At 24.7% G+C, this 12,303-nt stretch overlaps 1 protein-coding gene across 3 annotated transcripts in view; it reads left to right on the top strand.

Moving 5' to 3' along the window:
- Positions 1-3,330: 3,330 nt before the first annotated feature.
- The window catches only part of LOC128999701 (dual specificity calcium/calmodulin-dependent 3',5'-cyclic nucleotide phosphodiesterase 1-like), a 64,513-nt gene continuing 55,540 nt past the window's right edge, over positions 3,331-12,303 (top strand). For all 3 annotated transcript variants that reach the window (XM_054426336.1, XM_054426337.1, XM_054426338.1), the window contains exon 1: positions 3,331-3,411. In XM_054426336.1, coding sequence (XP_054282311.1) covers positions 3,378-3,411 — 34 coding nt within the window. In that variant the 5' untranslated portion in view covers positions 3,331-3,377. The remainder of the gene's footprint in view (positions 3,412-12,303) is intronic.

Genomic DNA, 12,303 nt, shown 5'->3' on the forward strand with positions numbered 1-12,303 from the left:
CATAAGGACTTTGTCTATCATTCTCTAAATTCGAGCTCAAACTATAAGGGGCTATAATACAACTATTCAATCTATAATACAATACAGCCACCTAAATAATTCTTTATCAAAGCATTTTATGAAACGCACCAACATATAACTTCCGTTCCTCACTCCGCATTTATTCATAGGCAAAGTTTGCTAAGTGACTGCTTTTATTGGTGACTCGCCAACTTACAAACTAATTATCAAGTGATGAAACTCCATGAATTCATAATTCTTCATCAGATACTTTGCTAGCAGTAAATCTCGTTACATTTTTGTGAAAGAAGTTCTGTTGTTGAAGTTTTCTCTAAACTTTCATTACATTATGGTAAAGAAATCATCCAAACTGAAAAGTTGTTTGAAAATTGTAATACAAGTATTTATTTGACAACTGTGGTTTGAATCCTAGCATGAATTGTAACACGATATGCAATCTAGTTTTTACTTTACCAAATGTATATGTATCCATCTAGATAAATATAAACATTCGTCCGCTTTCTAAAAAAATTCTTTTACACCTTTAAATTGTTCAATTTTAGTACAACATTGCTTGGAGTAAAATCAATGTATATAATTGTTCTACTATTTGTATAAAAACAAAGCATGACTCGGAAATTAATGTTCAAAGTTGAATTAATTTAAGTTTGAATGAATGATCAAAGTTCATCTAAAAATAATGGTTTCGAAAAAATTTAATATTTGTTTAGTGTGAACAAATTTATCTAATTTTACCATTAATAGGTTTTACAAAAGATATTAACTTGATCACCTACTTTGTATGCTTAGATTCATTCACCACGCAAATAAAAAAATGTTTTACCTAGATAACAAAACATACCATCAACCCAACCTCTTTAATCTCGTTAGGTTTGCGTTTATCAATAACACTATTAGTATTCATCGTAATAAAAACTCGTACAAGTGGAAACTGACTGAATACATTATAAAGTCGTGCTAAGGGGTAAGCTACACTGAGTAACTAAGTAAACTGAAAACTAAGTAGAACAAGAATACAAACTAAGTAAGAGCTTGTTTGAATGAATAATTATACGAATCCAGTTACCCGTTCTATAGTTTGAATCACTTAATAACTTGCTGACTTTGTCAAGCATATTTAATATATGCACTCGTTTCAACTAGTTTATCTGCTGCACTTTAACAGTAAAATTCAAAACGTTTACCAGTATAGAAAAATAAATATATAAAAGTATATATACATTATATTTTTATTTTTTAGGTAGGATGCCTATGAGTTTTCTAAGATACACGGCAAATCTTCTATTAAGACTGTTACTTCGATTTTCACATGTTAGGAAGCCATGAACATTGAACATGTTCACAAATCCCAGTGGAACCATCGGTTCATTTCCAACGTTGTCAGAGACTGAACGCTCTTTATGGTCCACGGAGGATTGGGAAAGTCTCGGAAAACAGATACAGTTTTTTTCGTTACCAACCGAAAAAGCCATTAATTAACTGCAATAACCATTGAAGGGCTCACGTGAAGAAGGGGGAGAGGAAGATTTTGCAAAAATGACAGGAAATAATTTGTAAAGTTTCAAGATTAAAAACTGTAGTTATACTTTAAGTAATTTTTACTTTCAAAGCCATTTTTTTAAATTTACCATTTCTCAGGTTGTTATAGGTTATATAGGAAGTAAATCGTTGAAGTTAAGGATGAAAAGGAGGTATAAAATCAGTAAAAATGTAAAAACGTTGGGTTTATTATGAGTTTAGTTGTTGATTGTTTACATCAGGCCTACAAATCGTTTTACATTGCTTACAATTCACAATGATATTATTTATTGATTAAATGCGATTTAGTTTAACATTAAACTACAATAAAATGAGTTTTTTTTTAATGTTTGCCAAACGCCCTACACATCAAACTTATTATTCTTAGGGAGAAAGCAAAGTACACTTTTTAATTGGAGAGAATGGGATCATACATATAGGCTGTAAGCACACCAAGGTTATGACCGAACACAAACACCGTTTATTTTGTCTCGCTTTATTATTCCCCTGGGTTTTACCAAGACGTAACTACTTTCAGGCCTATCACCAGTTTACGAAAAAACAAAAACGCCAAAAATATTAACTCATAACATTCCTCTCCTAAGCCCTTCAAATACTTGCTTTCTTAAGGGTGTATTGTAAATTATATGTAGTATAAACTTCAGTTCATTCCTTAATGGGTTTAGAAACCTTCAAAGCATCTAACATACTTTTCAACCATTTAAAACAAAGTGGGTAGGGGTGGAAACATAATATTCCATATTAATATTTTTGCTTTTAATTAGGGCTATGAAAAGTGATGTTTCGGGTTAAATTACAATATGTGTAAAGATGTTGATAGAAAATAGTGCGGTACGGTCTGTGATTATATTCGTGTGGTTACATTTTGCAATAAGACGTAATTGGTTTTTTTATAATTTCTATTTTGATTGTATATTCTAGACATGTTTTTAGTAATGTGGTTTACGCTTTGACTGTTTCGTATAGACTAAGGAATGAATGAATAATCTCATTAGAAACATGGGTAATTAGGTAGTCAGTTAACATAATTAACATTTGTAACGCGAATTTAAAAATAATAAAACGCGGATAGTAAAACCCTAAATGTAACAAGTTTATCAGGTCAATTGTTCTTGTTAAAAGGCGATTAGATAATCATGAGACTTTTCAGAGATAAAATCGAACATATAAATTTAAATACATTGTTTATCTAGCTTCGCAACAATTCGTTAATACAATGTCTAAGTTTGTATTTAATAATTTTGTTATGAAGTAAGCGAAATTCGCATCATTATCAGTCTCAGCAGTAGCATTAATATTCAAGACTGAAAACTCCACGATAAGCTGGTACGTGCCACCGAGATCGACGGTTGTATTTCCTGTTGTCGCTTAAACGTTGTTATCTTATTTTGTTTAAAGATGAAGATTTTTTACCACCGGATAATCTAATTAAATCTAATATGTATATTATTTTCCTACCACTTTTTCATCTTACCCGCACGGTTTTTGTTTGATCTCCTTATATTCCTTTGGCTCCTTTCTGATTTTTCGTTTTCTACCTTCATTCTCCTTTTTCCCTTTATTTTCTCACTTACTCTCCCTCGTGTCAATCTTGTTTCTTCCTACCTCCCTCAAGATTCATAGCGCCCACTGGTTCCTCCCAGCATATTTTGGGTTCCCTTACTTTCTCTTTCAGGTTTCTCCTACCACTCCTCCGTCTCAGATTTATCCCTCGTTTATTATTTTCCTGTCGTACTAATGTACTTGATGCTGTTTCAGTGGCCAGTCCTCCAGAACGACCCCCTACCAAGGAGGACGCCCCTTCCCCGACTGGCGAGATGCCGTCCATCAATAGAAACGGACAACTCTCCAGTAAGTATTGCGAACTAAAAAAATATGTCCCTAATTGTATATTTTTACGAGTATTTTCAGATTTAATAAATACCCCCGCCGCAGCAAACCTGCAGACTAAGCGAATTTCAACTTGTCTGATTACATTTTTACTAAAATATTTCCATAAATAAGACATATTTATTCACTATTTAAATAACATTAGATTTAACGAGTGCTTAGGTTTGCTGCTACGGAGAAGGTAAAAAGTGTTTTTTGACCATACGTCAATAGTATAGGATGAAATAAATAAATTTGCCAAATTTTATCAATATATATCCATAAACAAGTAAACTACAACAATTTTCATTTTCTCCATAAGAATAACATGGGAATTTTAAATTACACTATTTTTGAATTTTCTCCGTGACCGTTAGGCATACAACAGCGCTTCAATATACTAAATTATTTCTTTTTTTAAGCTCTACAAAACGGTTTAGAAAGAAATTGCAACATTTTTTGTTTTTAGGGTCAAAAATGGGAAAACCCCATTTTTACCCCATAAAACCCCCCACAAACCCCCGTTCCCATGGTCCGATTATGCTGGATCGCGAACTCGTTCGAATAAACGTAGGTTTACACGTTTGTACCAAATTTCATCAAAATCGGATCATTTTTGCTCGAGTTATCGCGCTAACGGACACATATATATATATAAGTAGATATATTCATGTCACTTCTGGGCCAAAAAAGGAGCCACTCAAAAATTAAATGAATTTTCCTATTTTTTTATACAATATGCTATATTTTTTACCCTTTTAGGTCAATTTCTAACATATTCATATTTTTCTAGAAAAAGTATATAATTTTGATGAAATTTTCATGAATATATCTATATTTTACATAAAATTGACTACAAAACAAAATGTTTTTAAAGAAACAGTTCACTAAAAGTGGACTATTTTTTATCTTTTAAAGAAAATGTTCTCTAAAAGTGAACTATTTTATCTAAAGTGGTTTTATCGGAATCATATTTTGTTCAAGTGTTTTACTGATTAGTTGGAAAATGTGCACTTTTACTGAACTAAATCAAAGAAAAGTGAACTAATGTATGTTTTTATTAAACTATTTTACTGAAAAAATTATCAAAAAATTCTGAAACTTAAAAATTATGAATAATTATGTTAAAAATTAATGTTTTTACTAAAATTTTCCAATTTAGGGTGAACTACCCTTAAACTAAAAACCTTAATAACTTTTTTGTTTTTTAAGATATTTACATGAAATTTGGTATGATATATCTATAAGGTAAGTACAAATTTATTAAATAATAAAATTTAAAATATTCATTTCCTGTGACCTTGAAAATCAAAAATTTTTATTTATTAATATTTTTTTATGAAACAAATTTTAAATTAACAATAGTAGTCTCATTATTTATAAAATATAATAATATTTTGAAAAATATGTCAAAAAGTAGTAAATAAATGGTGGTTTTATAATAATTTTATTTGATTTCAGTTATATCATTTTTAATCACATTATACTCTAATAATCTTTCAGACACAACAACCACATAGCAATTAGTTTTACTAGCAACAGTTATATCATAATCAAAATCCATATTTATAATAATATCATTCTTTGAACCAGAAATATTAACAGGAGTTTTTGTTGTATCAATCACATACAATGGTCTATTTTCAATGAATTCTGTTGGATCATAATACATTTTACTATTATTATAATAAACCTTTTTATAATCTTGATACATTTGATATACAATTCTAAATTTTCCATTATTTATATCTAGATTTATTAATTCATCAGGATAATAGTGACCATTTAATTTTACTCTAATATTTTTAATATACATACTATCAAATTTTGAAGTGTCATATAATTGATCATTAGTTCTACCTTTTTGAAAACCAATTATTATAAATTTTGGATTATAGATGTTTCGATAAATATTTGTTATATCAAAACTAACTGTTTTTCCAGTTATTGTCTTTTGTTCAATACATTGCCAATGATTAAAGTGAAATAGTATTTTTTCTTTTTTAGTTATTTCATTAATATATTGAATTTTACTTGTAGTTTTATACTCAATTATTGGAACTCTAATAAAAAAGTCATCAATAATTATTTTTCCAGCACTTGGTAATGTAGTATCATCAAAAGTTCCATCAACTTTTTTAGTTTTCCATCTAAAAATAGCATCATTATCTTCAGATCTAACAAAACATATATTGAATCCTCCTTTGTATATTGGAACATTAACATTTTCAAAGAAACCTAATCCAAAATGTGATAGATTACCCACAGCTTCAAATGTTTTTTTGAAATCTGATTGAAATCCATTACAAATGTTGGATACTGCTTCTGTTTTTGAATAAGTAACAGTACCTTTTATTGTACTCAATTGTCCAGGATATTCAATTTCCTCAATTAATTTATTATGTTTTCTAATTTCAATTTTTGAAAATAAGAATGGTATAAAATTATTAATCAACTTTACATTATCTGTAGCACTATAGTCTTTATCATCAGATTTTTTTAATGATCCTGAAATATAAAATTGAAACTTAGATGAACAAAATCCATCACCAAAATCAATATTAAATTCAGTTTTTTTGTTTGGTTCATTCAAATGTAGTTTAGATAAAGGATAAAAATTTTTATATTCAGCTCTTTCAATTTCATAAGTATTAGCCATTTATTAAGGAAAAATTTATGAAAAAATATGGAAAGAAAAAGGTTTTTTAAAACAAGTAAAATTTTATTAATTTTGAATTTTAATCAACTGAAATCTATTTAATCAACTGAAAAATGTTTAATCAACAGTATCATAATCATTTTTATCTTTAAAATATTGAATTTCTTTAACATTATCAACAATAAATTTAGCAGATAAGTTTTGGTTTTCAATAAGTAATTCCCAATCCAACATATATTTGTATTCTTCAATAAAGTTTTGAGATAATGTTTGGTATTTACAAATCAAATCAATATGATCTTTTAACTGATAATTTATGTATTCAGTAATAATCTTTTCATTCAAAATTTGATATTTAGCAATTTTTTCCCAATTCAATTTATTTTGAAACAATCTAATCATCTCATCATTCAATTCATATTTTTCTGAAATAATATCCCAATCTTCATTGGTTAATAGAAATTGGTTTCTGATAATGAAATAATCAAATGAATTATATAGAGCCATTTATTAGGAGGAAATTTTTGTAAAACTACTTTTCTTTGAATTACATATACAACATTTTGCTTTAACCATATTTTTATTTTTTAATTTTATTGTTTGAATGTCTTTAGAATTGGTTTTTTGTTTACATTTAAGACAGTAAATAAACTCCATTTATATAGTAAAAATTATTAATCTTCTTGGTTTTCTGTATTAAGTTTATCTTCTAATATTTGTGCTAATCCAGCAGTTACTAATCTTATTTTTTCAGCAAGTTTATCTTCAAGTTGTTTTTCTAAATCTTCAACATACATTTTTAGATTAAATAATGAATTAACCAATTCATTTAAATCCTGTTTAGTTTTTGAATGATCATTACCAACCTTAATAATAGAATTTAAAACTTCATTTAACTCAGATTTTATAACAACATCATAATCATTAATACTTGGTTTTACATTAACAATTCTTCTAGAATTAATACTTAAATAATTTTTAGATAAACTAATAGCATTAACCAAATTATTAGTTTTCTTAATATGGTTTTTTAAATCCTTATTAATATCATTAAAAATGGAATTTAATTTTGAATTAATATAATCATTTTTTACTTCAATTAAATCTTTTTTCTGTCTACCAAATAGATCAAATATATTTAATGAATCCATATTTATTAAGAATTAATTTATTGATTATGTTATCAAATCTTGTATTTTTATTCAACTCATTTAATACAAAAACACACAAATGACCACATATAGGTGGATCATCATAATTTTGAATTTGTGAATCATTAAAAAATATATTGTCTTTTCCTAAATATTTAACAATTTCCTTAAAAGGTTTATTAACAATGTTTCCATAAGAATCAAAGTAATATTTAATTTTATCTTTTTTATAATAACATATCCAATGAGTTCCATTACCAGAAAATGAATCTAAATTGACTATACCACATTCAAATTTATTAACAGTTTTTGGAAGCATATCTCTCATAAAAACACCTCTAAAATTCTTAATATTTTGACATAATTTTTCTAAATCAGCTAAAGTCAATGGGTTGAAATTTTTTTCTTAACATATTTTAATGTTTTTTTCATCTAATCCAGATCCTTTTACATTAGCTAATTCTTGATCTAACCAATTTATAAATTCTCTAAATTTTGGAATAACATTGTCTTTTACTACTTTAGCTCCTCTTCTAACTTTTGGTGTTAAACTATTTATGCCAGGAATATAATCAGCAACATTTAATATTTCATTTAATAAACCACCATCTTTTATTTGTTTAAGTTGATTATAAGAAAATTCAATTCTTAATCCAGTATTTAATTTTTTATGTTTTTCTAATTTATTCAATTGTCTTTTAGTTAATAATAATACATCATTACCATTTTTAAATTGATCTATTTCAAATTGTATAGTCAAATTTTTATTTTTCTTAAAAGCAGATTTAATTTTAGATTTTTGATAATCAGTTAAATTTACCTTAACTTTCTCCATTTATATAGGTTAAAATTTTAATCCTATTTCTAATCCCATTCCAAATTTTCTTTTTAACCACATAGCACCTGATGTTGGTAAAGCAACTAATCTTTCACCTATATCATGATCACTAGATGTTGCTATATCCCATGCTTTATCTTGTAATATTTTATCAGCAATATCATTTCTAGATTCTGTATCTTTATGATCTCTATAAAATATATCATGTTCTTTAGCAGCTTTATCTAAATCATTTATTCCAGGATCACCTCTTTTTAATCTTTTTTGTAGCTTAGTTCCAGGTCCTAGATATTGAAAACCAGGTACATGCAATTCAAATGGTAAATTATTTATAAAATCATTTAATAATCCTGAACCTATAATTGGTGATGTTATAGTTGGTAATATTCTTTTTAAATATTTTATACCATCAGGTTTTTCAATTAATTCATCTAATTTGTTTGAAATAAAATCTTTAATAGCCCTTTTTTCATTGATAAAGTTATTATTTCCAGCTTTTTCTTGAGCATATATATAATTGATTATACTTTCTAATTTGTTTAAATCATCAATATATCTGTATTCAATTTTATTTTCTGAATATTTTCTTATACCAGATCCTTCAATATTTCCTTTAGAATCCCAAATAAATTTAATCAAATTCATATATTTATTACCTTTACTTGATTTTGGTTTTCTAGTACTTGGATCATTATTTTTATAAATTGAATCTGTTTCCCATAAAATTTTTGAGTAATTATTTAAATCATCTTGACTATATAAATTATCATCTGGTTTGTCTTTATATGTCAATAATCTCCATAAACCTTGAGTGCCAGTATATGTTTTATCATTAACAAGTAAATCATCATTATCAATTACTGTTATTTTATCACCAATCATAAATGATTTTTTATGTTTATCCCAATACAAACCAAATTTATCATCTTTTGCTCTAGGTAAATATTTTTGTGCAATTGGACCAATGATTTTATTTAATATTTGAGGTGAAACAATATTTGGATCTATAAATGTTGATTCTTCTTCAATAATTTGTTCTCTTATTGGTCTAAATGGAGTACTTGAAGGTAACATAAATTCTTCTTCAGATTGTGGTATTGATATGTTTGCAAATTGATTAACAATAGGTACTAAATCCATTAAATTTTTATTTTCATTTAAAACATCACCAATTTTATTTTCTACTTTACCAATTGCAGATGTTATTGGTTCATATGCTTTTTGTTTAATTTGTTCATAATTTTCATCAATTTTAATCTGATTTTTAAATTCTTTTATTAATTTTTTTTTAATTTCATCTAACTTTTTAGCTTTGTCAACAGTTATGTTATCCATTTATTAAAAGAAAAAATATGTTAACATAAACATAAACCATGTTAACATAAACATAAACTATGTCGATTAAGCACAATCAACACTACACTAATGATTAATATAAATAAAACAAAAATAATAAGTAAATCTAAAATTAAACACAAACACATCATTTTTTATTTTCTGTAAATTTAATTAAAAAAATAAACACTAAAGATAAGGCAAATATTATTATAACAAATATTTTATCAACAATTAAATCAAGCATACACCACATTTATTTAGAAGAAAATTTTATATTAGAAAACTTATTCATATATTTTCCTTCATTTGTTTTTAATATCAAATTCATAGTTAAAAATCCATAATTTTCTTTCCAACAATCATTACAAATATCCTTAAATTCATTAAATGACATATCAGAACCTACAAAATGATCAAAAATTTGTTTTACATAATGATTATTTTGCTTAAAAATACATAACATATTTAAATTATTCCTTATTAATTTAATGTCAACTTTTGAATAACATTGTGAAAGATAAATACATGATATGTTTTTATGTCTACCCATTACAAAATACTCTTTTATTTTATCTTGATTTTCTAAAATACAATCATCAAAAACAATTAATGAATTTGGTTTACAATCATTTAATGAAATTATATGTTTACATGAACCAAAGAAATTTGCAACTTTTTTGTTAATGTTCATTTCAATATTTTTAAATCTATGTTGTAGTTTTATATATGCAGGCTGCTCTAATGATTTACTAAAAATATATAAATTTGTGTATGGTATCAATCTTTTATAGATGAAATTTAATAGTAATGTTGTTTTACCAGAACCACTTGATCCTATTATTAACAATCTAATTGGTTGATTATTCTTGATTTTTTCATCATATGTATCAAATTTTATCTTATTTTTTTCCTTTAAAAATTTTTCCATTTAAATAAGATGAAATTATTTAAAATTATAGGCAATTCTTCAAAGATTGAACTAAGATTAGAACATCCAATTCATTTAGATGGAAATTATAGTATTGGTCTTTGTGGATTTTATTCAGATAATTTTATATTAAATGTACCAAATGATTATAAAAATATATATGGTTTTAGTATTATTGATCAAAACAAAACAATTGATCAATATTTTAATATAAAGAAAGGATATTACACCTTAGAAGACATAAAAAAATTATTTACAAAAAGTTTAACAGAATTTAAAAATAAATATGATAAATTTAATGAAAATGAATTTTTATTAGAAAACAATGGTCCTTTTATTGTAATAAAATCACCTGTTAAAATTATAGTCACAGCTTTCATAATTGATCTATTAGGGTTAAAAGATGAAATGATTGAACCAAATGTATTAATAAAAGGAATAAAATTACCAAAATTAAGACCTTTTGATGTTATTGAAATCCATTGTAATTTAGTTGAACCTAGCATTGAAAATCATAAAGATCATTTACATTTACATAGAGAATCTGAAATTTTATATTCTTTCTTTCCAAATATTGAATATGGTTTAAAGATTAGTGAAAAGCCAAATGAAATTAATTATGTTCCTTTAAAAAATGTAAATAAAATTCAAAATATTAAAATTACTATTCAAGATAATGAAGGAAATTTATTGAATAATGAAAATGTAAGATCGATTGTGTATTTAAAATTAAAAAAAGAATCTTCTATATAAAATTAGATTTAAATGATTAAAAATATAAGTTTATAAAGGTTTAATTATCAAATAAACTATTGAATTTATGGAATTTATTAAGATGTAAGTCACTAAAATTGCAACCAGTTTAATTGATTAAAAAACAAGTTTGTAAAGGTTTATTTAAGGTTTAATTATCAAATAAATTATTAAATTTATGGAATTTATTAAATATTTGACGCGTCGCAAAAATCGCGACGCGTGAATAAATGATAAAAAATGAGTTTATAAAGGTTTAATTATTAAATAAACTATTAAAAAACATGAAATTTATTAGAATTATTAAAGTTTTTTTATACCATAAAAATCTTGAAGTAGATTAATTGATTAAAAAAACAAGTTTGTAAAGGTTTATTTAAGGTTTAATTATTAAATAAACTAATAGATTTTATAGAATTTATTAAGAAATAATCAAGTCACTAATATTGTGACTTGTTTAAATAATTAAAAATATAAGTTTATAAAAGTTTTAAAACTAAATAATATAGAGTTTGAAGAAATAAATTATAAAAATGATAAATGTAAATTATATAGTTCTATTAAAAATGATATAAAATAGCTTAATAAAAGAGAAAGAATTTAATAAATTGGAAAAAAGTAATATACCTATAAATTGTAATAATTCAACTATAAATATTACATATTAATTATATTTTGATCATTTTCTTTAAAACTATCTTTAACGTATTTTAAAACTATATGTAAAAATGGCATAATACAAAAATTAAATGTTAAGTGATAAACATAATATTGGTTGTACTTAAAAAGATAAACTAAATGTTTATTTGATATTTTTGTTTTATATAAATATAATTTTTGATCATTTTTACTATTTATTAATTCTTTTGGTATAATTATTATTTCCATTTATTAAAAATATTTTTTAATAAATTCTTTTATTTTAGTTCTATATGGTTTTAAATTTTTATCTTCTTTATTTTGATATATATTATAACTTTTATATCTAAATAAAAATATTTTACCATAAGTCATATTTGGATATAAATATATTATTTGGTTATCATTTATATTTAAAACTTCTTTTGGTATAATTAATGCATGTGGTTGATCGCTCATTTAGTAATATTTTTATGTCCCCAAGGTAATGTATCTACTCTATTTTCACATACAAATCTTTTATTATCTTTATTACTTAAAGCTAACTTGTTAATTCTCACTGTGTATA

This window comes from Macrosteles quadrilineatus, unplaced genomic scaffold, assembly GCF_028750875.1.
Source record: "Macrosteles quadrilineatus isolate MER2022 unplaced genomic scaffold, UCM_ALF_1.0 Scaffold_8__2_contigs__length_117827958, whole genome shotgun sequence".
Taxonomy (NCBI): Eukaryota; Metazoa; Arthropoda; class Insecta; order Hemiptera; family Cicadellidae; genus Macrosteles; species Macrosteles quadrilineatus.